The sequence below is a fragment of the Eretmochelys imbricata genome, chromosome 13 (genome assembly GCF_965152235.1).
Source record: "Eretmochelys imbricata isolate rEreImb1 chromosome 13, rEreImb1.hap1, whole genome shotgun sequence".
Lineage (NCBI taxonomy): Eukaryota > Metazoa > Chordata > Testudines > Cheloniidae > Eretmochelys > Eretmochelys imbricata.
The window spans coordinates 16,803,806-16,830,767 of record NC_135584.1 but is presented as its reverse complement, the minus strand read 5'-3'; the positions used below and the strand labels follow the sequence as shown (position 1 = coordinate 16,830,767).

Here is a 26,962-nt window from a genome sequence, read left to right as displayed (position 1 = left end):
ATTGAAGCACCAGAATATGGAAAACCAAAGATAAAGGGCCCTGAGGCGCATGTTTCAGGGGAAACATCCATAACTGTAATATATAGTCAGATTTTCAGACACCAGTGTCCATTTTTGCAGGGACAAATTGTGGGCCCAAAATTGCAACAGCAAAAATGGAAGGCTCGTGTACAGTTTTCTGTATCGCATAAAGGGTGTCTTGCAGGTTAGGACCCACCAGACATATAAACAGATTTTTTTTTATATGAGGCTAAAATATTCCCTGCTGTCTAGGATGGGGGAGACCTAGCCCTGCTCAGGAGCTCCTGGCCTCTCTGGATGCTCAGATAAGATCTTTCACAAGATCTGAAGGCAGAATGTTTCCTGCCACACTTGTAGTCCCCATTCCCGACTTCTTCCTTGTAACAAGCACCATGACCTGCACGGTCCTTTTTAGAGCCGGCTGGCAAGCAGGCCCGTCTGCCAGTGGATTGGGCCTGGCTGTAGGGTCAGGCTGCTGGGTGAGCTTATAGCACCTGGGATAGTTACTGAAACACTCAAAAGTGTCATTGCAGTTCCTGCAAGCCCCAGGGGACTCAGGGAAGGCTGTGGAGAGCCTCGCAGAGGTTCTGCCCTCTCTGGTCTGGAAAGACTGGAGTGTGACAACACTTTGGTGGCTGCAGCAGATGACAGCACAGATAGCCTGCAGCAGGGACAGGTCTTTGGAGAGGAACTTCTGGAAGTTTGGTTTGAAGAGCAGATAGACCAGAGGGTTGTAGGTCGTCGAGGATTTGGCAAAAACAGCAGAGAGTGCAAAGGCCAGAACTGGTACCTGGTTGGCATCTCCAAAGGCTGCCCACATGGCAACAATTGCATAGGGGGTCCAGGCAGCTAGAAATCCAATGCACACAGCAATGCTTAGCTGGAAGAGAAAAGGAAATGACTATGGTATGAAGCATAGTGCCCCCCGCCCCCGCCACAACCCTCCTGAAGTGCACACAGGCCTATGCCAAAATCCCAAGGCCAAGCATTCCTAAGCTTTGAGAGGATGGGAGGTTACACTTTGAACCTAACCCCAAACCGTTCAGCCATGGCCCCTAATGGCCAGAGTCAGCCATCTGGCTCAACCCTTCCAGATCAAACTTTTCCTCAACAGCTCCTCTGTAGCATACACATGTGTACGAAGAATAGTAATAAAGACAGCTCCTAGCTTTGCAGTGAGCATTTTGGCTGCTATCCTATCTGCAGCAATATGTCTCAGGGGAGAAGTGATGCCACGGACCCCTGGCACAATAGTTAGATGGGTCTCTGTTTTTCAGTATTCCCTCCCAGTTGCCAACAGACCATCTGCACCAGATATGTTTGTGTGGTCAGGAGACCTAACTGCAGGAAATAGCTCCTGAGAGAGACTGTGGTGCTGAAAAGAAACCAGGTGGTGTGTGTGAGAGATCCCCTGTCTGCCTTCTCCTGCTGTGAAGTCTTAACCCTAGCTGTATGTTGGGATGGATGTCAGTTGGAGTGGTATTTTGGACACAGTTTGAGAGCCCTACTCCTCTGTTTATTTAAATAGCCATGATCTAAAACGCTGTGATATGGTTAGATGTGCAGGAAGGTTCATATGTAAATGATTAAATTGCAAGTCAGCATGTTACAGCTCAGATACGTTAGTTGCTTCAACCGTATCATTCTGATCGTTGCACAGGATGCTTGGTGGGGAAAGGTTAAGAACCCTGAGGCTTTCCTTATCATGATGAGAGGTGAAAGCAAAAAGCACAAGTAGGCTGAACATAATAAGCTCTTTGGGATCGAGAAGCATTATTGTATTACAGTCGCACCAAAAAGCCTTAACTGGAACAGGGCCCTGTTGTGCAGAGAGACGGTCCCTATCCCAAAGAATGTATTATCGAGAGACCGCAAACAAATGGGGAGGAGGAAGGGGCATTATTTCCTGCATTTTACAGATGAGAAACAAAGGCCTAAACAAACAAAAGTTAGTGGCAGGGCTAGGAGCTGAGTGTTGGTCCAATGGTTTCACCACAAGTCCATCCTTCCTCCAATGCCACATGCACATTTGAGTCTGTTAGAGAATCAAATTTTCTTCCTTTAAAGAAGGTATCAATTCTTCTGACAGGCGTCTCCCCCACCCCTGGTAAATTACAGCATTAGCTTGTAGACTGGGGAACAGTGAGTCACGAAGGCAGCATTTTTTATTATTTTCAATGTAATTTAATATGAAAACAAATCCATCTGGTGGCTTTAAATAAGGAGGTGGAGGAGGGATGTATTACTAGCAGCACAAATATAAACACCTGGAGAATTAATCTGGCTTGGTAAATACTTCTACTTTTCAGAAGCCTTCAAGGAGTCTCATTATTTTAGGTGCAAAGAAATATGGACTCATGTGGACTCGTTCAAATGCTTGACTCAGAATTCCAAACAAACCAGTGTTGAATTGAGTGAGCAAGACCCTAACATGTTTGTATATTGCCTCCAGGAAGCTGCCTTCATCTGTCACTGGTGAAGGTTGCTTTGCCATCCTGGCTCCAAGCTCCTCTGTAATAAAAGGAGAATGTGTTTGCCAACAAATCAAGGCAGCTCTGGGAACAGTCCATTCTGCTGCTAGATAGTCAGGAGACTCTCAGATTTTGAGATATGGAAGGGAGGTGGGGTCATATTTTCAGCCTGCACTTCCCTTTGTTTTAATGGTTTGTGCCTGGGGAATGTGGGGGAGGGATGGAATAGTTTCAGACAAGATTATTTGTTGCTGATCTGATAAGAATTTTTTCTTCAGTCATGATCCTGTGTGTTTCTTTCATGTGTCACTATGCAGGGAAATGGCAACAGTCATCTTTTCCCTTCCTATTTTCATGTTCTCAGTTAGTTGTTTATTAGCTACGCTTTCCCACCCCTCCATTATGTGTCTTGACTGCCAAAGTGTTAAGGGGTATTTGGATAATAGTGTACATATTTTTTTCCTTTTGGAGAGGAATAGAAATAGGACACAGCTTCAAAATTTGGAGCCAGGGTTCAGATCCAAATTTTACCCAAAATTTGAGGACATAGCATCTGGCTTTTGGTTTGGGCCTATTTCTAGGGAGGAGCAAGTGGCTTCAGAATTCTTAGTCTTCTACTGAGTTTGCCTAGATATGCTTGGGCCAGATCTTCCAGTGACTCAGCAACTGCAAGCCTCAAATGTGTGTGCATTTACTGTAGCTGTGCAATCAAACTGGATAACTGTGGACCTAATGTAACTAATTAGCCATGTGCATGCATATTAGGAATATATGTGCATGCCTAGCTTGTTTGAGAATCTGGCCTTCAAATCCTCGACAGTGTTCAGGGCATCTCAGCTGACAGAGCAATTAATTCCTCAGGAAAGGGTAATGAACCCTCATACTTCTGGCATCAGCTGATCCCTGCTGGTGTTAGGAAAGAAAGGCACATGTGATCAATTGGCCAGCAGCATGGAGGAGAGGAGGGCAGTGGTGCTCAACCTATTTACCATTGTGAGCCACTTCCACACAATATGCATACTACCTGTGTGGCCCTGTGAATGTCACATGGGTTGCAGCTGTGTGCCATAAGCCAGGTTGAGAACCACGGCTCTAAAGCATGAGGTATTGGCCACTGGTAGAGGCAGAATGCTGGACTTGAAGTACTAGTGACCTGATGCAGTAAAGAAAATCCTGTGTAATGCCACACTGTCTTCAGCCAATGAGCTGGACAGGAGTTCCAGCTGCACTAGAAGACTATAAGAGTGAGAGATCATTGAGTCCTTTCCCCTGGAAGATCATCCAGCTACCACAAGACATGTATCAGGCACTACCCTGGTAAGTGGCGAATTGAGAAGAGATACAGACAAAGTGTATGATGTTTTAGCTTGTCTTAGAAGCTAGGCTCAAGCTACTGAATTCTGCAGCAAACTGGCTCAGAGCCTGAACTTTCCTAATAGCTTAGTGGGCTCAAATCAGATTATTTTTTCCAGTTATTTTTTGTTTTCAATAATTGATCATACTTAGCACTTTGCATGCAAGGATCTTAAGGAGCTCCACAAAGGTGGATGAGTATCATTATGCCCATTTTACAGACAGGGAAATTGAGGCACAGAGAGGGGAGTTGGCCTGCCTGAGGTCACGGAGGAAATCTCTGGCTGAGCTGGGAGCAGAGCCCAGGGGTCCTGCATTCCAGTCCATGCTGTATCCTCTTAGTAAGACTTTCCCCGTGTGTGGTGGGAGATCTCCCAGCAAAGCCCCTTTGCTTTCATTGCTGCACACAAGCCCCATTGCCCTACCTTTACAATCAAGCTGTGTACGCTGTTGGCTTTGCTCTGTAGTGACATGTGCTGCTTCACGGCTCTTCGGGACACTTTCACTGTCCAAAGGATGAGCGAGTAGGAGATGAGGATCAGAAGGCAGGGGAAGAGGTAACAGAAGATGAAGAGGGCCACAATATAGATCATTGCCTCCCTGGTTGAAGCTTTCCACTTAAGGCAGCAGGCTGTCCCGTAGGGCTCTGGTCCGTAACTGCCCCAGTTGGCTAGAGGAGCTACGGCAAAGACAAGGGCATATGCCCAGACACACAGTAACAGGACACCAGCGTGTGTGGGAGAGAACTTATTGCCTGCAAAAGAGAGAAATGACAGCTGTTGGTAGGTTTCCAAAGAAAAGGGCTGAGTTCCCTCAGTTCTGAGGGGTTGGCTTTCAGAAAAGGGCCATAATCTGGAGCTATTTATCTGAGCCAACCCCAAATGTAGGGCATTGAGATGAAATAGGACCCACATATAAACCCCGCTCCTTAGTTCTGGTTTTGCAGAGCAAACTTAGAAAGGCAGATCGGTGTTCTTATCCCCCAATTTAAAGATAGTGAAACTGAGGCACCACAGACAGGCTAAGTGACCTGCCCAAGGTCACAGACAAGAAGCAGAGCTAAGAAGAGAACATGTCTCCTGCTCCCCAGCTCTGGGCTTGTCCCCTGATGCAGGGAAAGCAGCATGCAGGTAGCAAATGCTCTTTTGGACTGATGAGATTTTTTTACAAACCCAACTGCCCTTAGCAGAGATCTTCCCCTTCCCCCACCCCACTACTCTTCTCAGCTTCAGTTAGTAGTGTTACTTGAATAACTATTGTCCTCAGTTTTTACTTTCAGAGGAATTGTGTAAGAAAGTGTTGGCAGCTCCTCCAAGGTTTTTGACAAAGCTTTACAATTTACATTACATGGGCTCAGGACTGCATTTTCAAAGGGCTTCTGGAAATGCACTATTTGATGGACAGTAAATAGTCTGCATCTCTGCGCATGAAACTTTGTATTTACACACATGCATGGCTGCACCTGCAAATACTTTCAGAAGCCAATTGAATGTGTCCCTTAATGTCAGTGCTGATGGACAGCTCCAGTCTCAAGGGGTATATCCTTCTTTTGGTATATACCAGTCACTTCCATTTGTTTTGATAGTAGTCACTGTATGGATGCATCAGCAGCAGATGATGTCCCCCACCTTCCAAAGTAATATTCTAGCAATGTTGGCTGTAATCCAAAAGGCAGTGTTTTCCTTGTATCTGCCCTGGGCAATGATCAGAATGGGAATCCAATACACATGTGCACTGAAGGCTGATTTTGCATGTGTCTATACACCTAGAACAGGCTGGATTGGGTATTTTCATACAGTACTGCACGCAGGACAGTATTTAACATTTGACTTGACTTTAATTTGGGTCTGAGTCTCAGGTGACGGGTGTCCTAGCTATCGGAGTTAGTTGTTAAAGGTAGACACTAAAAATATGGAGCTTTGGGGCTCATGTTGCTTAGGCCTGCATTTTCCGTAATCACATGCCTCAACAGGCATAAAGTTACCATGAACATGTGCCCAGTTATGGTCACTGCATGCACAATTGCATCATTCTGTCTCTCTGGGCTCAAAGCATGAGACCTACGGTCTTCCCCAGTAAGGCGTGCCAGAGCCTTGGCCCTGTTGCCGGGAAAGCCCTGCTTCCACAAGCTCCACTGGAGGCTGGCAGCTTCTTTCTTCCTGAGGAAAAGCAGCTGTGAGGGAGGTGTTATTCAGAGGGTGCCTCTCCCTATGACGTCTCAGGACAATCCCCTCAAAGGCCTTGAAAAGCTTAGCTCTGAGACCTTGAATTTGATGCCGTGTTCCACAGGGAGTCAGGGTAGTGAGTAGCGCATCAGGAGTTCGGGAGAATGAAGTGCTCCTGGTGGTTGGAGTTGCTGAGGAGAAGGTTGCTGCATTCTGGAGTTACTGATGCTTTCCTGATGTTGGAATCTTCATATCTAGATCCAGTGAGTGGCAGGAGCCCAGCCTGGAGGGTAAGAGGGCCTTGATCTCTGCAGGCAGGCCTCTTTGCTAAGCTGAGGTGCCATTTTCTGGCTCGTCGCAAACGAAAGAGAACAATGTCTGTGGTCACAGTGTGGCATGTGCTCATCAGCAGCAAGGAGTCCAGGAGGGCTGATGTCACCATCTTCAGCAGAGACCTTTGATGCAGGGCAAGGTGATAATTGGTAGGTCTCCAAAGTGTTTTCGTCTTCTCCCAGCATCAACTGTGTTGTGCTTGGTTTCTTCTTCAGCCAGGCAGAGGGAGATGAGGCTATTTGTGATGATATATAGATGCTGTCCTCTGTGCTGTTGGCATTTGAGGCCATGGCATTTCATAGTTCCCCATAAGTCTCGAAAGAGTTGGAGAAGGAGGACTGAGCTTTATGGGACTCCACAGGTCCTTGGTCTGAAGGAGAGGAGGATTTGCCTATCACCATTGTCTCTGAATATCCTGTAAGGTAGGACAAGAGCTATCCCAGAGCAGTCCTATCAACTTCTGGTACAAATCAGGTGGCTTTTTGGAAATGTAGGCTTGAAGTCCTCTCGGTATGAAGGTACATTATCCTATATCCAGTGGGTTAAAGTCACCCCTGGTGTAACTCCATATCCGATAGAACAATAAGCTGTCAATTAGTTGGTTGCTGGGAAACGAACCTTTTCCACTTCACTGTAGTTCCTTTCAGTGAGAGGAGATGATTTTTACAGGGAGCTCTGCCAGTGTAGCAAACTCTGGGCATGCAGCCTGCCATTCACCAGTCTGACCTGTGTCCAACCAGGAGGATGTCACTGTGAACACTGCACAGCATTGCACCCCTGAGCTGAAGCAATCAGCCTTGGCTTAGCAGAGAAACACTGGAATGGAGAACAACAATCTGCATGGAGCTGAGGACCTTGGAGAACTTAACAAACAGTAACTAATGAAGCCTCACCAAGCCGCTGGGCAGGGCAGTACACCAGGGCTTACTTTGTAATGGAAAAGGTGCTGGGGCTCAAACAATTTTTTTTTTTTTTTACTTTCATAAGTGATGAGCCAAGCCCAGAGGTGCCGTGGCTCACCCCTGGCACAAATTAAGCACAGCAGTGTACATGTACTCTTATCCCCATCAGACAGGCAGGGAAAACGAGGCCCAGAAGGAGGTGGAATGACTTGCCCCAGTGAGTGGTAAAACCCTGACTGACTGTAATAGCTAGAAATCCTGGCCTTCCTCTTCCATGCAGGTGCTCATGGAATTCATGGTGAAATGATCCACGTAACCAGGGGAAATTGAGGTAAAGCCTGTTTCGCCTGAATAACAGGAGAAATACGCAAGAGTGAGATCTACTTCACTGGCAATAGTCTCACATGCAAGATAGAGGGAGCATCAGCATTTGGATAGCTAAAACTGGACCAGGCAATTCTACTTTGTAATATTCCCTTTCCCTCTCTCCTTGCCTTCTAAGGATTGTCTACACAGGGGAAGGAGGTGGGGTTTACTATGCACTAATTTGGGGTTGAGTTAATTGAAATGACCTGCATACACACCACACAAACCCTTCAAGCGTAGTAGCTCTGCAGTTAAAGCATACTCTATGCTACGCTTTGAAAGTGTAGTAAGTTCACTGCATATTGTGTGTACGCTCTTTAGCGCAGGAACTGTGACTAACCATCTGTATAGTGCCCACTAGATATATCTATATCTCTGTATGACAAGTGCCCTACAATATAAAGGCTAGTAATAGGGGCCAGAGTGCTGAAGAATAAGCTGAGGGGCAGTCCTGCAAGTTCTGTCCTGTACTGGTTCCAGGGAAGATGGCTTTGATGGAAATTTTTCAGCTCCAGTTTCTATGATTCCCTAAAATTCTGGAGGTGAAATGCTAAGTAAGCTACAGATGTCCTAAACCTTGATGAAAATAAGAGCTCGGGGGAGGTGCCTGGGGGAGGCGCCTGGGGGGATTTGCATCTGGAAATGAAGAAAGATCAGAGCTTTTATTTTAAGTTTAAATCAGTGTTATCAGAGTTTACTTCAGAAAAGTCAGTTGATGAAACATGAGTTGGGTTTTTCTCTGAGTTTCCTCCCCCTCCCTTAAATCCTAAACTCTCTTATCTTCTAAGGGTTTAATTTAAAAAGCTAAATCTTCAGACATATGTTAGAATAACTTTTCTTTGAAACTAAGCAATTAAAAATATGCTGAGATTAGACATTTCCTAGTGGAAAATGCACAAGTGCATTACAGGAAGATAAGCTTGAGAAGCCACACAACCAAGCGCAGTAATAATCTAGAGAGCAGAAACAGAAATTACAGAGGGAAAAGATGCTGGTACCTGGCTGCCTTTTAATGCCCAAATTTAATCTTTATCTTTTTTCCCCACTTTTTGTGATAATTTCTGCAGTTATTCAAAGTGATCCCATAAGCTTTGAGTTGGCTGCTTTAACTGATGTGACTTCCTTCCAATGCTATCTCTATGAATTGGACTGTTAGCCTGTAGGGACAATCTGCTTTGTGGCTGCCAGTCATGCATCTGCAAAAGCGTGCAAGCAAGTCAATGTGTCCCCGCACAGCTGCGGCAAAGCAGGGGTTTGCATTGTGAAGAATGGAGGCACCACAAATTTGACAGAAGTATTAATGAGAAATCAGCTGAAAGCTTGGCTCTGACTTTCATCTAGTAATATGCTAAGTAACAGTGGCATTTCTCTTGTCCTTCATTTCTTTCAAAGTACTTTACATACAAGCAATTAATTATTGCAAATCCCTAAATGGTAGGTCACTATTTATTATCTGCATTATACAGCTGGCAGAAGCACAAACAATCAAACAACTTCTGCCAATGTAACACAGGGAGTCATTGGCAGAAAGGGGACTAGAACCCAGGCGTCCCTGCTCTAGCTACCACTTTCCTTACCACTAAGGGCTAGGTTCTCCAAAGAGATCGCAGAAGGTGAGACTTCAGAAACATGAGATGTACCTTCCTTGCACGTGAATGGGCATTTTGCACATGGAAATTTGGTAACTCTTCCTGTCAGTATTTGTGTATGTGCAATCACACCACTGGGGTCTGCAAAAGTGTGAATTTGGCAGGTGCCTTGTGCCACTCAAGTCAGAGAATGTGGCCGCTAGTGGCATTTGCCAAGCAAAGTTCTATAGGAGGTTTTGTGGGTTTTTTGTTTGTTTTGTTTTTTTCCTGCAGAATTTAAAATTTGCTTCTCTTCTTTTGGTGCTGCTTCCTCCCACTGTGTGGCTGGGATGAGCGAGTGTAGAAAAGAAAAAGATTGAGAGGGGAAATGCCAAACATGTCTGCTAGAACAGAAGGCACATTTCCAACCTGTCTGGAGGTATGTGCTTCCGAGCGGGGCAAAGGCAGCTGCCACTGGTGGTTTAAGGCTCAGGGGCTGCAGAAGCTTACTACCCCCGTCTGTTCTTCAGGTACTTAGTTGTTACCAAGCAGGACGTCAGTTAGGCACTTAGCTGTATCTGGATACAAGGTACATGGCACGTTCTGCTAAGCATACAGCTCCTCAAAGGGCTCTAGCCTGCTTACTGGAGTCAATGTCAGAACTCCCATTGACTACAATGGTGCAAGATCAGGCCCTAATTACCCAGCATCATGGCCTCCTTTGAGATGCTACGTTGTAGGCTGACCTGGACTTCCCTTCCCCAGGCACACCACTTCAGAAAGACGTTAGTGTGTGTATAAATCACCAATCTACCAAACTCAGCCAGAAGATGGATGCCACTGCAACGAGTGACTGAAATCCAACTACTTGGGTCCTTCCCACTCAGTATCCATCCTGGGCTGCTGCAGGGGGAATTTATTGGAGAACTTGTCTTGGAGAATTTGTCTGCAAATCAAGTTAATATTGTTGGTTTCTATTATATTTATATTTGTTTGTAATCCAAATTCTGTGAAGATACGTTGGTTGGCAAGTTCAGCAGTCTAAATGAGAAAATGCAGGTAATCCCTCCAGGACAATATAAAAACATGGGGTACATTTACAGAGAGGTGTCTGGCCCTCAGCTCTTCTTTTGTGGGTGCAGTTTGTACCCAGACAATGAACAGCAGATGCAAATCTAAGTACATGTCTCTTTAACTGCCTGATTCACACCCAAATTTGGTGTGTTGCAAGCACTCAGATTAGCATCTACAACTAATGTCCAGGCAAAAATAATGCAGGTGAAAATTGTGCTGCAAAAGGGAGTTGCCCCATGGCAAATTTGGCCCCACAGTGTTAATTATTTCCCAGTGTTATATATTGTGATAAAGTTCCTCCTCTACCTTGGTGGGTCTTGCACTTATTGGTGGATTTGCTCGCCTCGGAGCTTCATGGCAGCCCTCAGTTTGGCCGTTTTTGTGAACCCACAGTCCAGGTCAACTCCTCCTGTGTCTGACCAGGAGTTGGGAGGTTTGGGGGGAACCCGGGTCCGCCCTCGGCTCCGGGTTCCAGCCCAGGGCCCTGTGGAATGTAGCTGTCTAGAGTCCTTCCTGGAACAGCTGTGCGACAGCTACAACTCCCTGGGCTACTTCCCCATGGCCTCCTCCCAACACCTTCTTTATCCTCACCACAGGACCTTCCTCCTGGTGTCTGATAATGCTTGTACTCCTCAGTCCTCCAACACTACACGTTCTCACTCTCAGCTCCTAGTGCCTCCTGCTCCTAGCTCCTCACACGCACCACAAACTGAAGTGAGGTCCTTTTTAAACCCAGGTGCCCTGATTAGCCTGCCTTAATTGATTCTAGCAGCTTCTTGATTGGCAGCAGGTGTTCTAATCAGCCTGTCTTAATTGTCTCCAGAACCGTTTAGAGACAGAGTTTCATGCCACACCTGCATGAGTCTGGCATACGCTCACTACTGTGTGCCTATGTATAAAGATATAGGCTCTAGTTTTCTCAGATTATGCTTCATGATGCAATGTACTTAAAATACAACCCTCGGGGAGTAATGTTCCCACTGGGATGAAGCCTGGGCAGGTTATTGTCCTACATTGTGAAACTCACCCCTCCCTGCCCAAAGGCTGAATGGAAGTCAGCCCAACCTGCAGCCTCTGTGCAGCCGCTAACTCTCGTTGGCTGTTCTAGAGCCCATCTCAAACCCTCCCGTTGGGGGTGGGATGTTCCTGGCCCCTGCATTTGTGCAGTTGTGGATCCAGTGGCTCATCCTTCAGCCTTCCTCAACTGCCCACTGCACTGGCCTGTCTGGAGCAGGCAGGGAGCCCCTCTCCATAGCACACAGAGGATTCAAAGGCTCCCATAGGCAGCTGGTCTTCCTGAGGCCCCCATAAGTGACCCCACTGTGGGGTTTAAGTAGTGCAGAGGGTGGATGTTACCCACAATGACTCCATCTCCCATCCAACCTTAATTTGTGGGTGGGAAGTCTCCCAGGCTTCCCACTCATGTGATTATGAAAACAGCTCTGACTCCCTAGTGTTTCCTGGCCCTGACATGGAAGCTGTTTCCTTGGCATTAGCTAAAGCACACCACTTTGCCAGAAAAGATTCAAGTAGTTTTTGCAGCATTCGGCTGTCTTTTTATTGGTGCCCCAGGGCTCGTTGCCCTGGCTGTATGTAGGAGCAGTGCTGGTTCCTGGGCAGATGCTGTAGCATGAGTCTTTCCCTCTGTGGAAAATAGCCTTTCTAACAATCAACTGCAAATGATCAGTTAATGATCCCAGCAGCCCCCCAAACTTCCCACCCTCTCACCCATCTTAGCTCCTAACAAGTCCCTATCTTCTAACATGTTTTGAGGCCTGATTCTGCCAGCCTTACTCACATGGGCTAGTCTCTGACACTGCATGTGCTTCCACTGATTTCTGAGAGACCACTTGGAGTCAGGTACTACTCCATGTAAATAACACATTGGAACTGGGCTCTCGATAAATGCATATGCCCTGTATTGTGCCCTGAAGGTCAATTGACCCGAGCCGTTTCAGACTGAGGGCCCTTCATGGAAAATGTTCTGTTGCTAACTCCCTCTCTTTTAAGTGGAGGCACTCTCCAAAGTAGGAAAGCCCCAAGAAAGCTAACCTCCATGTTTCACATTGGAATACATGAGACAAAAGGTCAATGAGTTCACTCTATTGGGGGTTGGGGGGAGAAAGGAAGGCCCAGACGTTCAGAATTATGAGTGCTCATCTGGGCACCTAATTTGGGTCCACAGCTAATAATCATCCTCCAAAATGGCAATAAGCATTTACATGTCCAGTCACAATAATTGTGTGCACAGATTAGGTGTGCAAATGCATGCAAACTTGTGCAGGTACAGTCCTAAAAATCTGGGCCTAGAATACATTTTTGTTTTGCTATCTCTGCAGTGTAATCTGTTGGAAGTAGGGCCCTACCAAATTCATGGTCCATTTTGGTCAATTTCACGGCCACAAGACTTTTAAAATCTTGAATGTCATGATTTCAGCTATTTAAATCTGAAATGTCAGGGTGTTGTAATTGTAGGAGTCCTGACCCAAAAAGGAGTGTTGTGGGCGGGTGGGGGAGGGGTTCAGTACTGCCACCTTTCCTTCTGTGCTGCTGCTGGCAGCGGTGCTGCCTTCAGAGCTGGGTGGCTGGAGAGCGGTGGCTGCTGGGCCGTCGCTCTCTGACCATCCAGCTCCGAAGCAGCAGCGCAGAAGTAAGGGTGCCATGGGACGGTATCGCAACCCTTACTTCTGCACTGCTGCTGGCAGGGTGCTGCCTTCAAAGCTAAGTGCCCGGCCAACAGCCTCTGCTCTCCGGTCACCCAGCTCTGAAGGCAGCGCAGAAGTAGGGGTGGCAATACCGCGACTCCCCCCCCAAAATAACCTTGCTACCCCCTTGCAACTCCCTTTTGGGTCAGGACCCCCAGTTTCAGAAATGCTGGTCTCCCCTGCGACATCTGTAGAGTACAGGGTAAAAGCACATAAAAGACCAGGTTTCATGGTCCATGACGCATTTTTCATGGCCATGAATTTGGTAGGGCCCTAGTCATTAGGATCAGTTTGGATAAACCCTGCCTTGACTGCAAACAATTATGGGGGCCGGGCTATGGTTTTCTTTTTATTTCTGTCTTGCACAACACCAGCCATATGGCTAACATTCAACTAAAAGATGGTGATTATATCTGAATAACCCTTAGACCAAGAGCCATAAAACAGGGAACTTCCTAAATCAGATGTGCAGCATTTCCACTGTGCAAGAACAGAGTCCGTCATGCCAAATGTATTTAACACTAAGGTAGGAGCTCACACGTGCAGCATAACTGTCTTTATCTGCAGCCCAGCACTCAGACTGGTGTGAAATTGCCAGCCCCTTAGACGATCCATGAAATCCTTAAAACCAAAAGCCACACAGAACAGTATGGGCAAAGGGGCAACAACCACACTGGCACCCCTAGGAAATGGCTTTTGGAAAGTAACTGCTGGTCCATAGATCTCTGGAAGCAGTGATCACTCAACTGACACCCCGTCGTGGGTACAGTTGGTACATGGCAAGGACACTGGAGCTTTAATACATCGCCCTATTTGATTAGGGGCTGTGAAATAATACATTTAACTTGCGCCCACCCACACTTCCAAGGACCTGCTGTATTGATTGTATGGCGCCAAACAGTAAATGGGATGGTGATTAATTTACATATGCAAATTAGAAGAGGAAAAACAAGTAGTTATGGTATTATTGTTTGGGTTAATGAGAGTAATTTAAAATGTTTATGAATATGTTCCGTAATGGAGAGCTTATCAGGGGCTGTTGCCAAGAGATTTATGACTAATCTAAGTTGTGAAAGAATGGGGAAGATGGAGTGGGGTTACTGGAAGTAATAGCCAGGAGGGCAGAAGTGGAGAGAGTAACATGGGTTACACATCCCAGCACCTACCATATGCTGGATAACAGACCTTCAGGCAGCAAACCGTGCTTAGCACTGTCAGGCTGGTAAGACTGCACAGGCCAAAGAACATGCCAGAGAATGCATAGAATGTGCACATCGTGTGGTTAAACAGCCATCTGGAAGGAAAAAGTCATCAGGTAAAATCGAAACCTTCACGTTTACACCAAGTGCTGAGCTCGCAAGGTTTGTGATTCTGTTGAGAGGGAACTTGTCTGAGTTGCTTTATGCAGTTCATGAAGTCACATGGGTATGACCAGACACCAGTCAAACCAGACGCCCTCTTACAGAAGTTTGGTACCACTCCAGCTCATGGTTTGACACAGAAAGCAAAACTACCTAAGCGGTAGAGCTGGGCTCTAGGAGGCTGTGCTGGTGGATGCAACGGAATGGGGAAATAAATATCTAGGGCCTGATTGTCAAAGTAGTTGTGCATGTGGGTGTGCCCCTACGGTACACGTAATTACCGTGGCTGTGAGCACAAATTGAGTCATTGGGAATGCAAATAACCATGATTAGCTAGTCCTGCATGCAGTTGATACACAAGCTGCATGTATTGCTTTTTAAAAATCTGGCTCCAGAGCCTTCTGTATATTTAACTGAAACAGTTTCACTCTTTGCACATTACTGCCTGAGTGTCAGTTTTAAGGAAGTAGTAATAATGTTTAGCACTGACATAGCACTTTTCAGCCACAGACCTCTTTACAGAGGATGGTTAATATCAATAGCCCCATTTTACAGATGGGGAAATTGATGCCCAGAGAGGCAAAGTGACTTGCCCCAGTTCACACAGCAGGTCAGTGGCAGAGCTGGGAATAGCCTCAGGTCTCTTGACTCCCAGTCCCGTGTCCTAACCACTGGTCCATGCTACCTCCCTCAGAACAGAAAGGTGATAAGTCAGTTTTGAAAGGACGCTGCACGTGGCTAAAAGGTTTTATCTTAGCAAAGCCCATTTTTAATATGCTGCAGCACCTGCTGGTACATACTGTACAAGTCCCACCAGCCCCCGGCCATTGTGTGGAGCCAGAGTAGAGGTCTGCTGGGGGCTAATTTTAAAGCCCGACCTGGCCCCAAATCTGACCCGAGCACAGCCGACCCCAACCCAACGGGAGGATGTCAGGTCAGTTCTGGAAATGATTCCGCCTGAATCCAACACTTTGCCCTGAACCTGTGTTGGCATCTGCCACCTGGTCCTTGAGGGGTGGCCTGGGCCTGGTGGGGGCTCCCTGCGCTCTACGCCCCATGGCCACGATCTGTCTCTGGCTGCCTCCTGGCTGTGGGGTCGGGCTGGCGGCTGTGTGTGCTGCTGGTACCACACTGTGCTGTGTGCGCCGCAGAGATGGGCTGCCACTTGTCAGCATGCTCGCTCTGCAGCACACACAGAGAGCAGCGAGGTGGTGACACCCAGCAGGAGTGGGGCATGCAGCCACCTTGCCTACCCCCCGGCCAGCAGAACGGTGAGCAGAGATGACCCAACCCAAGGCTGAGAGGGTCAGGTTGTTTTCATACCTCAACCGAACCTGACACTTACGGTCAGGTCCTGCAGGGTTGCAAGGCTCTAGAGCAGGGGACCTACAGCTGATGAGCCACATGTGGTTTCTTTGGACCACGTTTGTGACTCTCCCTACTGCCCCATGGGGATACATTCCCACAACGCCACATGGATTCAGATAGACTCCAACCTGCAACACCAGGAATTGGTCAGATTCATGGCTGGGCTCGTACCTCTTGCTGAGCTGTGGGGAAGGGAGGTGCACTGTATGGCAAACCAGAGGAGGCTGAACAAGGGAGCAGCATGAGCCAGTGCAGGGGACTAATTGGAGCCACTATCTCTGAGAGGAGCATATGTAGTAGCCATAGAAGGGCCAGCAGCACTAGCCTATGTCTTGGGTGGGGAGGAGTTGCTGAGGGGAGGCGAGGGATGGCTCTTCCTGCTGAGGTGGCTCATATCTGATTATATTTGGCTCACTCCCTTGGGAATGATCCCTGTTCCCAGTGCAGGGTATGAATTTCTATTAGGAGAGATCTGGGGCCCAACTCTGCTCCCAATTACACTGGTGTAAGTCCCTTGCCTTCAATGGGGTTATTTCAAATTTACATCGGTGTGATTGAGCTCAGACTTTGGCCCCTAGTCTTCATTCCTTCTCCAGGTCAAGGCAGGATTTGCAAACTGACACCCGCAGAAGTGCCCGTTAAATGCACTGCTATGCAAATGAGCTACCTGTGTGCAAAGAAGGATGGCGTGGCCAAAGGGAAGAGGGTCACCGTCATGCCCAAGTCACTGATAGCCAGGTTCACAATGAAGAATTCAGCAGGCTTCAACATGGATCTCTTCCGATAGGCCACCAGCAAGAGCAGGGAATTTCCACAGAGAGAGACTATGCCTGAGAAAAGGCAGAGAGAGACAGACCCAGTATAGGATACCCAAGCTCACTAGCAGCAGTGCAGTGCATGACATAGGGACAAGGAGGGCACATGTGCAAGTCTCACTTGCTAGTCACCTACTATTCTCAAACACTGATGGGTTGTGTTTATTTGGCAGTCGTGTATGTGCAGAGATGCCACTCACTGCATGTATGAATGTGTAAAGGGAAGAACAGACAAGGATCTCTCACACACATTTCCCACTTTAGAATCTGTGGGGCCCTATAATGCTGTGGGTCAAATCCCTTCTTAATTGCCAACCAGGACTTTGAAACATCCAAGGAGAAAACTGCTTCTCAGCTTTTACCCAGAGTCCACTGCGTGCTGGTGCAGGAATATGGAGTGTAGTGAGTATGTGGGGAATACTCAGCCAGGACCGACATGATCAATAAAGTACCTGGCTTTGTACCTCTGCTACATCAGCACCTTGTGCAATGGTAGTAAGCGTTTGGCAGGTAGGCTGGCTGGAGACAAGAAGCAGGGTTTTATATGGACTGCTCAAGCACTCGGTCCAATCTGTTTGTTCTGGCTCTTGGAATGATATAGTTCACACTGGGCATGCTCCTTCCACACTAACATTACCTTGTCTCCTCTGCATAGTCATGGCCATTCTAATAACTTGGTAACTGCCCTTTCAGTTTGCTTTAAGGAGCTCTAGGTAACCAGATATAGGGCAAGAGCCAGGCAACTCTCCAAGCTCTCCTGGAAATATCATTGTCCCTCTATACAAAAGGCGGAAGTGTCTTCAGGCCTTTCAAAGCTGGTCACCTCCTGGTATATGATCTGCTTCCAGGACTTGCTGTACTTGGCAAAAAGAGTGTCTTCAGCTGGCACAGTGAATAACAACCATTAGACACCCAAAGGCAGGAGGCTGCCTGAGCACTTTTAGAGCAACTTTAAATGGGACTGTAATTGTTAGATGCTTTTGGGGATGGGGCAGCAGGCAGAATGTCAGTGAAACAGACTCTGGGAACAGAGTCCAGGCAGAGCTGAATTCCTGTGGCTGAAGACAGGGTGCCTCCAACCCCTTCTAGTTGGAGAGAGTGTGAGCTTTGTGACAGTGTTGTTATGATGGTGATGCCAAGAAGCTGAGTGTGTTCCGCTTTTAATTTCTTCCTGGCAATATCTCTAGTGAGTCTGTGCTGTACAATATTGTGTTTGCAACATAAACAAGAAGGACATTATGAAGATTAGGGTAAATCCAGCCTAACCAACAGGAAAAAGCCATTTGTTTTCTTGGGATGTATTTAAAACAACAGTGGTAAATAAATGTTCATACCCAGGGTTTTCTTTGTCTGTTAAGTAACACTAAAATAATTTTCCTGTGTATGTGCAAAGGGGAACCTAGCTACTCAAGGGGCAGGTTATGTGGGACTGGAATTAATTCCCAGTGGATTAGCTTGTAAATGAAATATTATGCTTACAATTACATGCCAAAGCTGTATAATGGCTAATATAAACATGTTCTCCTCAATAAGTAGGACTCCTGCAGGGGAGACTTGCTCTCAGATACATAGTTTTTGAATGCTTTTTATGGGTCACTTAAGGGGAAATAGTTTGCAAATGCATATCCTTGTTTCCAGCACTGCTAAAGGACTCCTCCACAAAGCTATTTTGACTCCTTCCCTCGCCTCTTCATTAGCTGTATTCTACTAGCTTTATTATCTTCTAGGATCTTTCTTAGCTGCATGCAAGAGCTGCTAACTTTCTCAGTCTTACCTCCTCCAGCTAGCTCAGAATGGCATGAAGCAAGCTGGTTTTTTCCATGTCTGCCACTTCATTATGTAAGCGGGTGTGTTTGTTTGTGTGTCTGTTTCCATATGCGTGTGTGTGTGTTTGAGTGCTCTGGGGTGCACACGTCTCCTTGTGTGTGTGTATGGTCATTTTTGTAGTCGTGTGTTTGTGTTTCTGTGTACTCCTGGTGCGGTTGCATGTGTACCTGTGTGTTGTATGTGCACTCTTTTGTGTGCATTACTGTGCATTGTTTGCACACCTCTCATCTTACAGAGGTCGACACATGGGACACAGAGTGGGCCAAAGGCCCCCATGAATGTATGAGCTCAAGCTGTTTAAAATGACATGGGATCCATTTCTTCAGCATACGTTCAGGTAAGATTTCCTATGACTTTACTTTGCGATTGGTTCCTGGTTTCTGAAGTGAGTTTTCTCTGATAGTAAAAGTGGAAGATCACCACATTTGGGTGGAGTGGGATGGAGGAAAATTAGGATGTGAAATGCAGCATCCCAGGCAGGGGTGTGGGCAGACTGGTCCTTCCCTCCCTCGCTTTGACTGGGAATCAGCTACTGCAGTGTTGCTAACCTCAAGCATTCAACGCTCATGAGTTGGGCCCCTAAAAATCAGGAGGTTTAAACAACCCGAACAAGCTAGGTTGTTTTTCTTTTGCCTTATGGCTGTTGAGCCTTCCGGGGGCAGTTGGGTCACATTTTCAAGCTTTTCGTCCACCACAAGAGCCAGAGACTTTGTTGAAAGGGGCGATTTACATGTAATCACATGACTGCACATGGCTGGGCTCTGTGAGAAACACCAGATGTCACAAGACTTGTGATTAAATCTTGAGCGCTGGCAACGCTGCTGTTGGGAATCTTTTGGCTTTAGAATAAACTGCCATCTAAACACACAAGAATGAAAATACAAGGACTTGACCAGCCTGGGTTTAAGCTGTGGGAAGGGTACAGAGGAACGGCACAAGGCAGGCTTGTTGGTCAGGGGACAAAATTCTGACCTAGCAAGTGGTCTTTGAGATGTAGGGCCTGGGTGATCCATGTCTAGGTCGGGAGCCCGTGCCCAATCGGACACCCTGGGTGATCACTTTATGTCACAAACTCTTTTTTCCAGAGGCATCCAAGCCATTAATCCTTCTCTCCCTGACAGCAGAGATCCTTTGTTCGGTGCATCATTAAGCATCTCCTAGCCACAGACAGAAGACACGCTGATTAATTTACCTTGCTAGCTATTGAAACCTGAAATGGTCAAGTCATTGAGAAGGCAGCTGTGTGGGACAGTGTGTGAAATCCTGCTTTCAGTTAAACTGGTAATTCTACTGGCTGCAATGGAGTTATTCCACTTTTTCATAGAATACCAGGGTTGGCAGGGACCTCAGGAGGTCATCAAGTCCAACCCCCTGCTCAAAGTAGGACCAATCCCCAATTTTTGCCCCAGATCCCAAATGGTCCCCTCAAGGATTGAACTCACAACCCTGGGTTTAGCAGACCAATGCTCAAACCACTGAACTATCCCTCCCTGAGAACAGGATCTGGCTCTATGAGTGCTGCTGAGCCCCAGCCTCAGGGTGGTCCACCTGGGTGAGCTGCCCTGCAGTCACAGACCCTGCAAGCCCTGGAGTTCCCATCCCCAAGGCAGTCTGCAGGGGCGGCCTGCCCCAGAGCCACACGCCCTGGAAATTCAGGCTCTCCAATGGTGCACCACATAGCTGCCCAACAACCAGGAGGACAAGCTGGCAGGGAACCAGGCAGGCTTCTTACAGAAACCCCAGCTGAATCCCATTGGCACTTTGGCCAAATCGAACCATCTCCACAGAACATTTTGATTTTGCGGAATTGACAAATTCTGCCAAAACATTGTTTTATTGGAATTTTTCTGGCCAGCTTTTCTCCTTACTTTCCTCACTGTTATTTTTACAGACAAAACACTGCTTGTCTTACTCATGTGAGCAGCAGCAGCCCCATGGGAATCTATGGCATTGCTCACTTTAGCCAAGATTAGGCCTTGTCAAAGCATGTCTTTACACCTCAGTTTTGCTTATTGGCTTTCAGATGTCACCAGTGCCTCCTGCTGATAGTGAAGAGCAGCTCAGAGGTGTGCACACTCCTTGAGCTTAATGCATTTTGCATGCTTGAAGCTAATAATAATGCTAAGTATCTGAGGCCTGATCCTGTTCCCAATGGCTGGCTGCAGTAAGAGTTGTATCAGGGCGTTATATATCACTCTTCAACTTCAAAGCATTTTAAAACATGAATACATCCTCACAAGCCTTTGTGAGGGAGATATGTATTATTAGCCACATTTTGCACATGGAGAAACTGAGGCCCGGAGCACTGATGTGGTTTGCCCAAGGACCCAGAGGAAATTGGTTTCAGGAGTAGAACCCAGAAAGTCCTGTGCTCATGCCACTCGTCTGTGATGGAGGAGAGTGTGAGTGGAGTGAGCGCAGATGGACCCAAGGGATATGGAACACTTTTCTGGAAGTAATAAACTATTAGTGGACGTGAATGCAAGGTGCCTGAATCTCCCTGTGACAGACATGTCAGTAGCTTGTGCCGTGCCATCCTTGATGGAGATGGGTGTGAGATCACCTGCATAAGAAGAAGTCTTTCCTTACCAAAGAGCAAATAGAGTGTGCCGAAAATCAGGTCTTCTCTCTCTGATAAGGTGGACGTGAACGCTGAGGAATCAGAGGCATTTCCCATCTGCAAAACAGAATGCAAATGTAAGGGGAGGTGAATTTTGGTTAATTAAGGAATGTTCAGTTTTCCCTCTTCCTAGGGGAGCATGGCTGTTGGAAAGACACATTTTTGGCATGAGGTCTTCCTCAGGCTGTGGATAGACAAAAGTCAGTGGCTGGAAACTGCATGCACATTGCATGGATGCTGTGAATAAAGGGAGTGGTGCAGTTAATACAGAGTGTGGTGCTCAGCTAACTGGCTGTGCAGTGGGCGGATGATAGGATCAGGCTGGACTGCATAGCTGCTGGTCATCTCACTCAGAGCATGGTATAGTTAATTACAAATTACACTGACTAGCTGCAAGTTAATACTTTTTAAAAGCATCTGACTTGGATATTTCACATGACAAAAAGGCCACTCGCTGATTCAGTTGCCATGTTCCTCCCCCTGGGTGAAACCTGGCCCCATTTAAGTCAATGGGAGTTTTGCCCTATTTTAGCGAAGTGGTTTTATATCAAGCATCTTTCTCATCTGCCAGTGGGATACATTACGGCCTGACATCCATTTGTTGCATGTGTTAAACTCATGAAGATCGCAATAGACTATACATGCAAGGTGACGAGTAGAAATAAAATTGAAGGGCTAGGTTTTCAGCCAAGCCCAAGGCAGCCTCCAAATATGCATGGCCACTTCTTTGCATGTGCAAAACCCTAATTTCCACCTATCTGCCTGGTCTCTGCACGCTGATAGCCATTTGCACATGCAAAACACCCCCAGAATCACTTTTGTTAGGCCAATCAGTTGCTCATACAAAAGTGGTTGTGCTGAAAACATGGCCCTGAGTGGCTGGTTATGACTTTCTGCCCACACAGGCAAGAGGTTGGTTATGGTATACATAAAATACAAATCAATGTCTTTCTGATGGATAGATTTATCTGCCACAGTTGGAGAAATATAGCACCTAAACCCTGGGAAAGAGAAAACTGCTGTTTCCTTTGGCACCTTCTGCTTCTCACTCTCCCTTCCCTGTTTATTTCCTGAAATTCCATAAGCAGAGGAGTTATAATATTGGGGGCCCATTGTGCAGTTTTCAGTACCACTTTTCAGCGATTCGTCCATCTGAGATAAACTGAGAAGCCAGACCTGAAAAGGAGCTTTGTGTAAGCTCTAAAGCTTGTCTCTTGCACCAGCAGAAGTTGGTCCAATAAAAGATATTACCTCACCCATCTTATCTCTATGAAATGAGAAGCCAATAAATTTATTATACACAACTCTTTCAGGGAGAATGTCAAGCCCAAGGTTCTGTCTATTGTGCATGGCCACTAAAGGGCTAAGAGCTACCTGCCTTATCTGTGAATACAACAACCACCTGCAAAAAAGGGTGGGAGTGTAATTCCAGGAGGCATATTTGCGCCCACGCAAATGTAATTGTGCATCTACGGTTAGGTGCAAGTGCAAATATTAGGTCTTGTGGGCATGGAGCAGGTAATTAGTTACCCACACACCAATACTTATGAATTGCTGGTGCAAAATAGCAGACTCAAACATTGTGGGTGCAAATTTTGAGCCCATACTTTTTGCTGGCACAAATCGTATCTGCAAAAGTGAGGCCAGCCAGCTGGAACTGTACTCCCCAGATTCTACTGCACTTACCAACAAAGGTTTGCTCTCGTATCCTTGTCCAAAATTTTCCTGCCCTCACGGTTGTGCACTGTGATAACCTGGCCTATAAGTGGCTGCATTTCACTGGAGCTGTTTCTATAAAATGTGGGGTATTTTGGTATGAAGGCCCCTATGGAAATGTAGGAATGTATGACCCCCTGGTCACATCACCCTATCCTGCCTCCTACTCCACTTCATACCAGATTGCTGCCTCCCAGGGGACTTAGGGGATACCAGGGTAATCAGTGCCCACTGCAATGTTGTGGTATTTGTCGTGTGGACAACGCTGGAGACTGGACTGCAACCACACATGCCACTGAGCAACATTGTTAGTTGTCTGAAAACATAGGCTCACTTTGCAGTGGCAGTCAAAACAGCTAACAAACGTTAGGAACCATTAGGAAAGGGATAGATAATAAGACAGAAAATATAATGCCACTATATAAATCCATGGGTACAGCCACACCTTGAATACTGTGTGCAGATCTGGTTGCCCCATCTCAAAAAAGATATATTAGAATTGGAAAAAGTACACAGAAGGGAAACAAAATAATTAGGGGTATGGAACTGCTTCCGTATGAGGAGTGCTTAATAAGACTGGGACTTTTCAGCTCAGAAAAGAGACCACTAAGGGGGGATATGATAAAGGTCTATAAAACTAGGAATGGTTAGAGAAAGTTAATAAGGAAATGTTATTTACCCCCTTCACATAACACAAGAACCAGGGTTCATCCAATGAAATTAATAGGCTGCTGGTTTAAAACAAACAAAAGGAAGTATTACTTCACACAACACAGTCAACCTGTGGAACTTGTTGCCAGGAGACGTTGTGAAGGCCAAGACTTTAACAGGGTTCAAAAAAAGAATTAGGTAAGTTCGTGGAGGATAGATCCATCAATGGGTATTAGCCAAGATGGTCAGGGACACAATCCCATGCTCTGGGTGTTCCTGAGCCTCTAATTGCCAGAAGCTGGGAGTGGACGACAAGGGATGGATAACGTGATAATTGCCCGGTTTTGTTCATGCTTTCTGAAGCACCTGGCATTGGCTACTGTTGGAAGACGGGATGCTGGGCTAGGTGGATCATTGGTCTGACCCAGTATGGCCATTCTAACATTCTAATCAGGCAGTAACCACTTTCTGTCACTATTGACTTGAGCTGGATTCAAACTGACTCCTCTGTTTCGAAAGGCTCCCCAACCCATTGCCTAGGCCCAGAATCATCCAATTCCCTTCTTTTAAACTTTCCTGTTCCTGAGCTTCCTGGTTTCATCCAAGAACCGAGCAGAAATACAGTTTTCATGATATACAACCCAGACAAACCCAGGTGCACTGTGAAACATGCAAGAAAGCCTGTTCCTGGGAGATTCCCACTGCAAAGACATTCAGGACTATTGGATGCTCCTCTGAGTTGAACCACCAAACCTTTTTCAGATTCACTTACAGCTAGTACATACTAGCCAGTTCTGTCAAAGATGGTGGACCACCCTTGGAGTTAGCATGAGGAAGGTCCTTGTTGAAGGCCAGCTGCTGATCTGGTCTGAGCTCCCCTGGGTAAACGTTATTTGCTAAGGACTGATAATGTACTCAGCCCTGTGCAGGACAAAACCAAAGACAGGCCCTGCCTTCAGCAGTTTACACTCTAAGCATAAAAGAAGGGGTTAACTCCTGCTCCATTTAAGCCAAAGGAGTCAAGATTTCACCCAAGATGCTCAGGAAGACCCACAGGAAGAGGTAGGTTTAAGGTTTGATCCAAACCCCACTGAAACCAGTAGGAGTCGTTCCATTGATTGCACTGGGCTTTGGATCAGGCCCTTACCTGTGAGCAGTTGTCTTACTGTGGGGTTTGGGGTTTGTTTTTATTAAGCTGATGGCATGTTAAAGGTTGTTAGCCTCATGGACTATGTGGGTCTGTAGATACTTCCCCCGAACAACAAGGATTACACAATGTTTGTCCTCCGGTTTCACCCACGTCCTCCCTCCAGCCAAACAATCAACTTTGTATTCAGTTAAAGAGTGTGTCCTGGATTGAAAGGCAAACAGCTAAAGCGCTGAAGGCAATTTAATAATGTGGTCTCTGGTTAAGTCTCCATAAGCATTGTATAAAACTTATTTTGTTGATGTTGCTTGATTACTCTTGTCATAAATATAAAGGGAAGGGTAAACACCTTTAAAATCCCTCCTGGCCAGAGGAAAAACCCTATCACCTGTAAGAAGCTAGGATAACCTCGCTGGCACCTGACCAAAATGACCAATGAGGAGACAAGATATTTTCAAAGCTGGAGGGGGGAGAAACAAAGGCTCTCTCTGTGCGTGTGATGCTTTTGCTGGGAACAGAACAGGAATGGAGTCTTAGAGCTTAGTAAGTAATCTAGCTATATATGCGTTAGATTCTGTTTTGTTTAAATGGCTGATAAAATAGCTGTGCTGAATGGAATGGATATTCCTGTTTTTGTGTCTTTTTGTAACTTAAGGTTTTGCCTAGAGGGATTCTCTGTTTTGAATCTGATTACCCTGTAAGGTATTTACCATCCTGATTTTACAGAGGTGATTCTTTTACTTTTTTTTTCTTCAATTAAAATTCTTCTTTTAAGAACCTGATTGCTTTTTCATTGTTCTTAAGATCCAAGGGTTTGGGTCTGTGTTCACCTATGCAAATTGGTGAGGATTTTTATCAAGCCTTCCCCAGGAAAGGGGGTGTAGGGTTTGGGGAGGATTTTGGGGGGAAAGACGTTTCCAAGCAGGCTCTTTCCTGGTTATATATCTGTTAGACGCTTGGTGGTGGCAGCAATAAAGTCCAAGGGAAAAAGGAAAATAGTTTGTACCTTGGGGAAGTTTTTAACCTAAACTGGTAAAAATAAGCTTAGGGGGTTTTCATGCAGGTCCCCACATCTTCACCCTAGAGTTCAGAGTGGGGAAGGAACCTTGACAACTCTCTTCAAGCACTTTTGTGATGGGTGTAGTACAAGAACCTGTACAAAGTAGAACAGAATGTTCTGCCCATCAAAGCTGCTGTTTGTTCATTAACTCAGTTTACCTAGAAATCCAAGGCCAGATCTCAATGTGACATGAATCATCCTAGCTCTACAGCTATCCACAGCTAGGCCAATTTACCCAGCTGAGGGTGTGGCCCCAAGTTTTAGAAAAGCAAGACTTTTCCCACAGGAAACAAATTATCATAATTCTTCTCTTGCAACAAATGGGCCTTAATTTTTATTTTTCATTTAGGACAATGGGATGCCAATAAAGAACACAATACCTCCCCATCTTTATTCGCTTCTGGCCTGTGCCCGCAGCATCTGCCATGACCCCACGTAGCCTGCAACCTCGCTGCCTCCTTCAAGTCCCTCTTAAAGGTTCACTTGGTGAAGGTACCCTCCAGCACTGACCTGTCTTGCTTTCACCCATCTCTATCACCAGATTACATGCTGCAGTAACAAACAAATGATGCCATTTTATTCTGAAATGATTCACTCCTGTCTTTACCTTTGAAAAAAAGAGACCTGCTTGGCTGAGGCCACCCAGAGAGGGAATGACAGAGCTGGGTAAACAGCATCAGGGCCTGATTTTCACAAGTGTTTTGCACCAACAGTTCCAGTGGATTTCAATAGGAGCAGAGATTGCTCATCACCTCTGAAACCCAGACACCAAGAAGCTCTCATCACTGTGGGCCAGATTTTCAGGCACACAATATGTGGAGCATATACTTGTGTACCCCGATTTACACCTGCGAACGTCAGCACACATGCATGCATCAGTGTAGAAAATCTGAGACTATATATCTAATATATACAGGGCTAAATTGTGCTTGTCCCTTCACACAGATGCACAGTGGTGCAGGAGAAGGATACAAGGAGTCTGTCCCACCTTACAGAGTGCATCTCAGAAGTAGGCACAATTGAAGTTCTGTTGCTTTGAGGAGCTCAGGGACTGCTCCCTCCCTGCTCCCATGGAGAGCACCCTGTGGTGCCTCAAAGGGGCCATGGTCCCATCTTCCTCCATCTTACCAGACCATAAAGTATGACTGGCATGAGGGAGAGGGCATAATTGAGCATACCACAAAGAGATGTAGCTTGTAGGTGCATTCCTAATGCTCACAAAGAAGTTTTATGGGGTGTTGTGCTTTTTAGTGCCCACCCTCTGTTGGTGCGACTCCACCTCACCCCCACTACAGTGATATGCCTTCAAATCCCGAGATCCTGTAATGATTTGTAAAGAAGTAACCAGTGAGCATTCAGTAAAATATGTCCTCATCAGGATAATCGCACACACAGCCATGCTGTTTGATTCTAGCTGCTAAAGGCATTTTCCATATGGC

At 46.3% G+C, this 26,962-nt stretch overlaps 1 protein-coding gene across 1 annotated transcript; it reads right to left on the bottom strand.

Moving 5' to 3' along the window:
- Nucleotides 1-322: 322 nt before the first annotated feature.
- Nucleotides 323-21,006, bottom strand: LOC144273797 (opsin-5-like). The gene is made up of 5 exons (XM_077832500.1): nucleotides 20,919-21,006; nucleotides 16,355-16,517; nucleotides 14,125-14,252; nucleotides 4,271-4,599; nucleotides 323-901 (listed from the first exon to the last, which is right to left on the bottom strand). The coding sequence occupies exons 1-5, from the start codon at nucleotides 21,004-21,006 to the stop codon at nucleotides 323-325; spliced, it is 1,287 nt and encodes a 428-aa protein (XP_077688626.1).
- Between the last annotated feature and the right edge of the window lie 5,956 nt (nucleotides 21,007-26,962).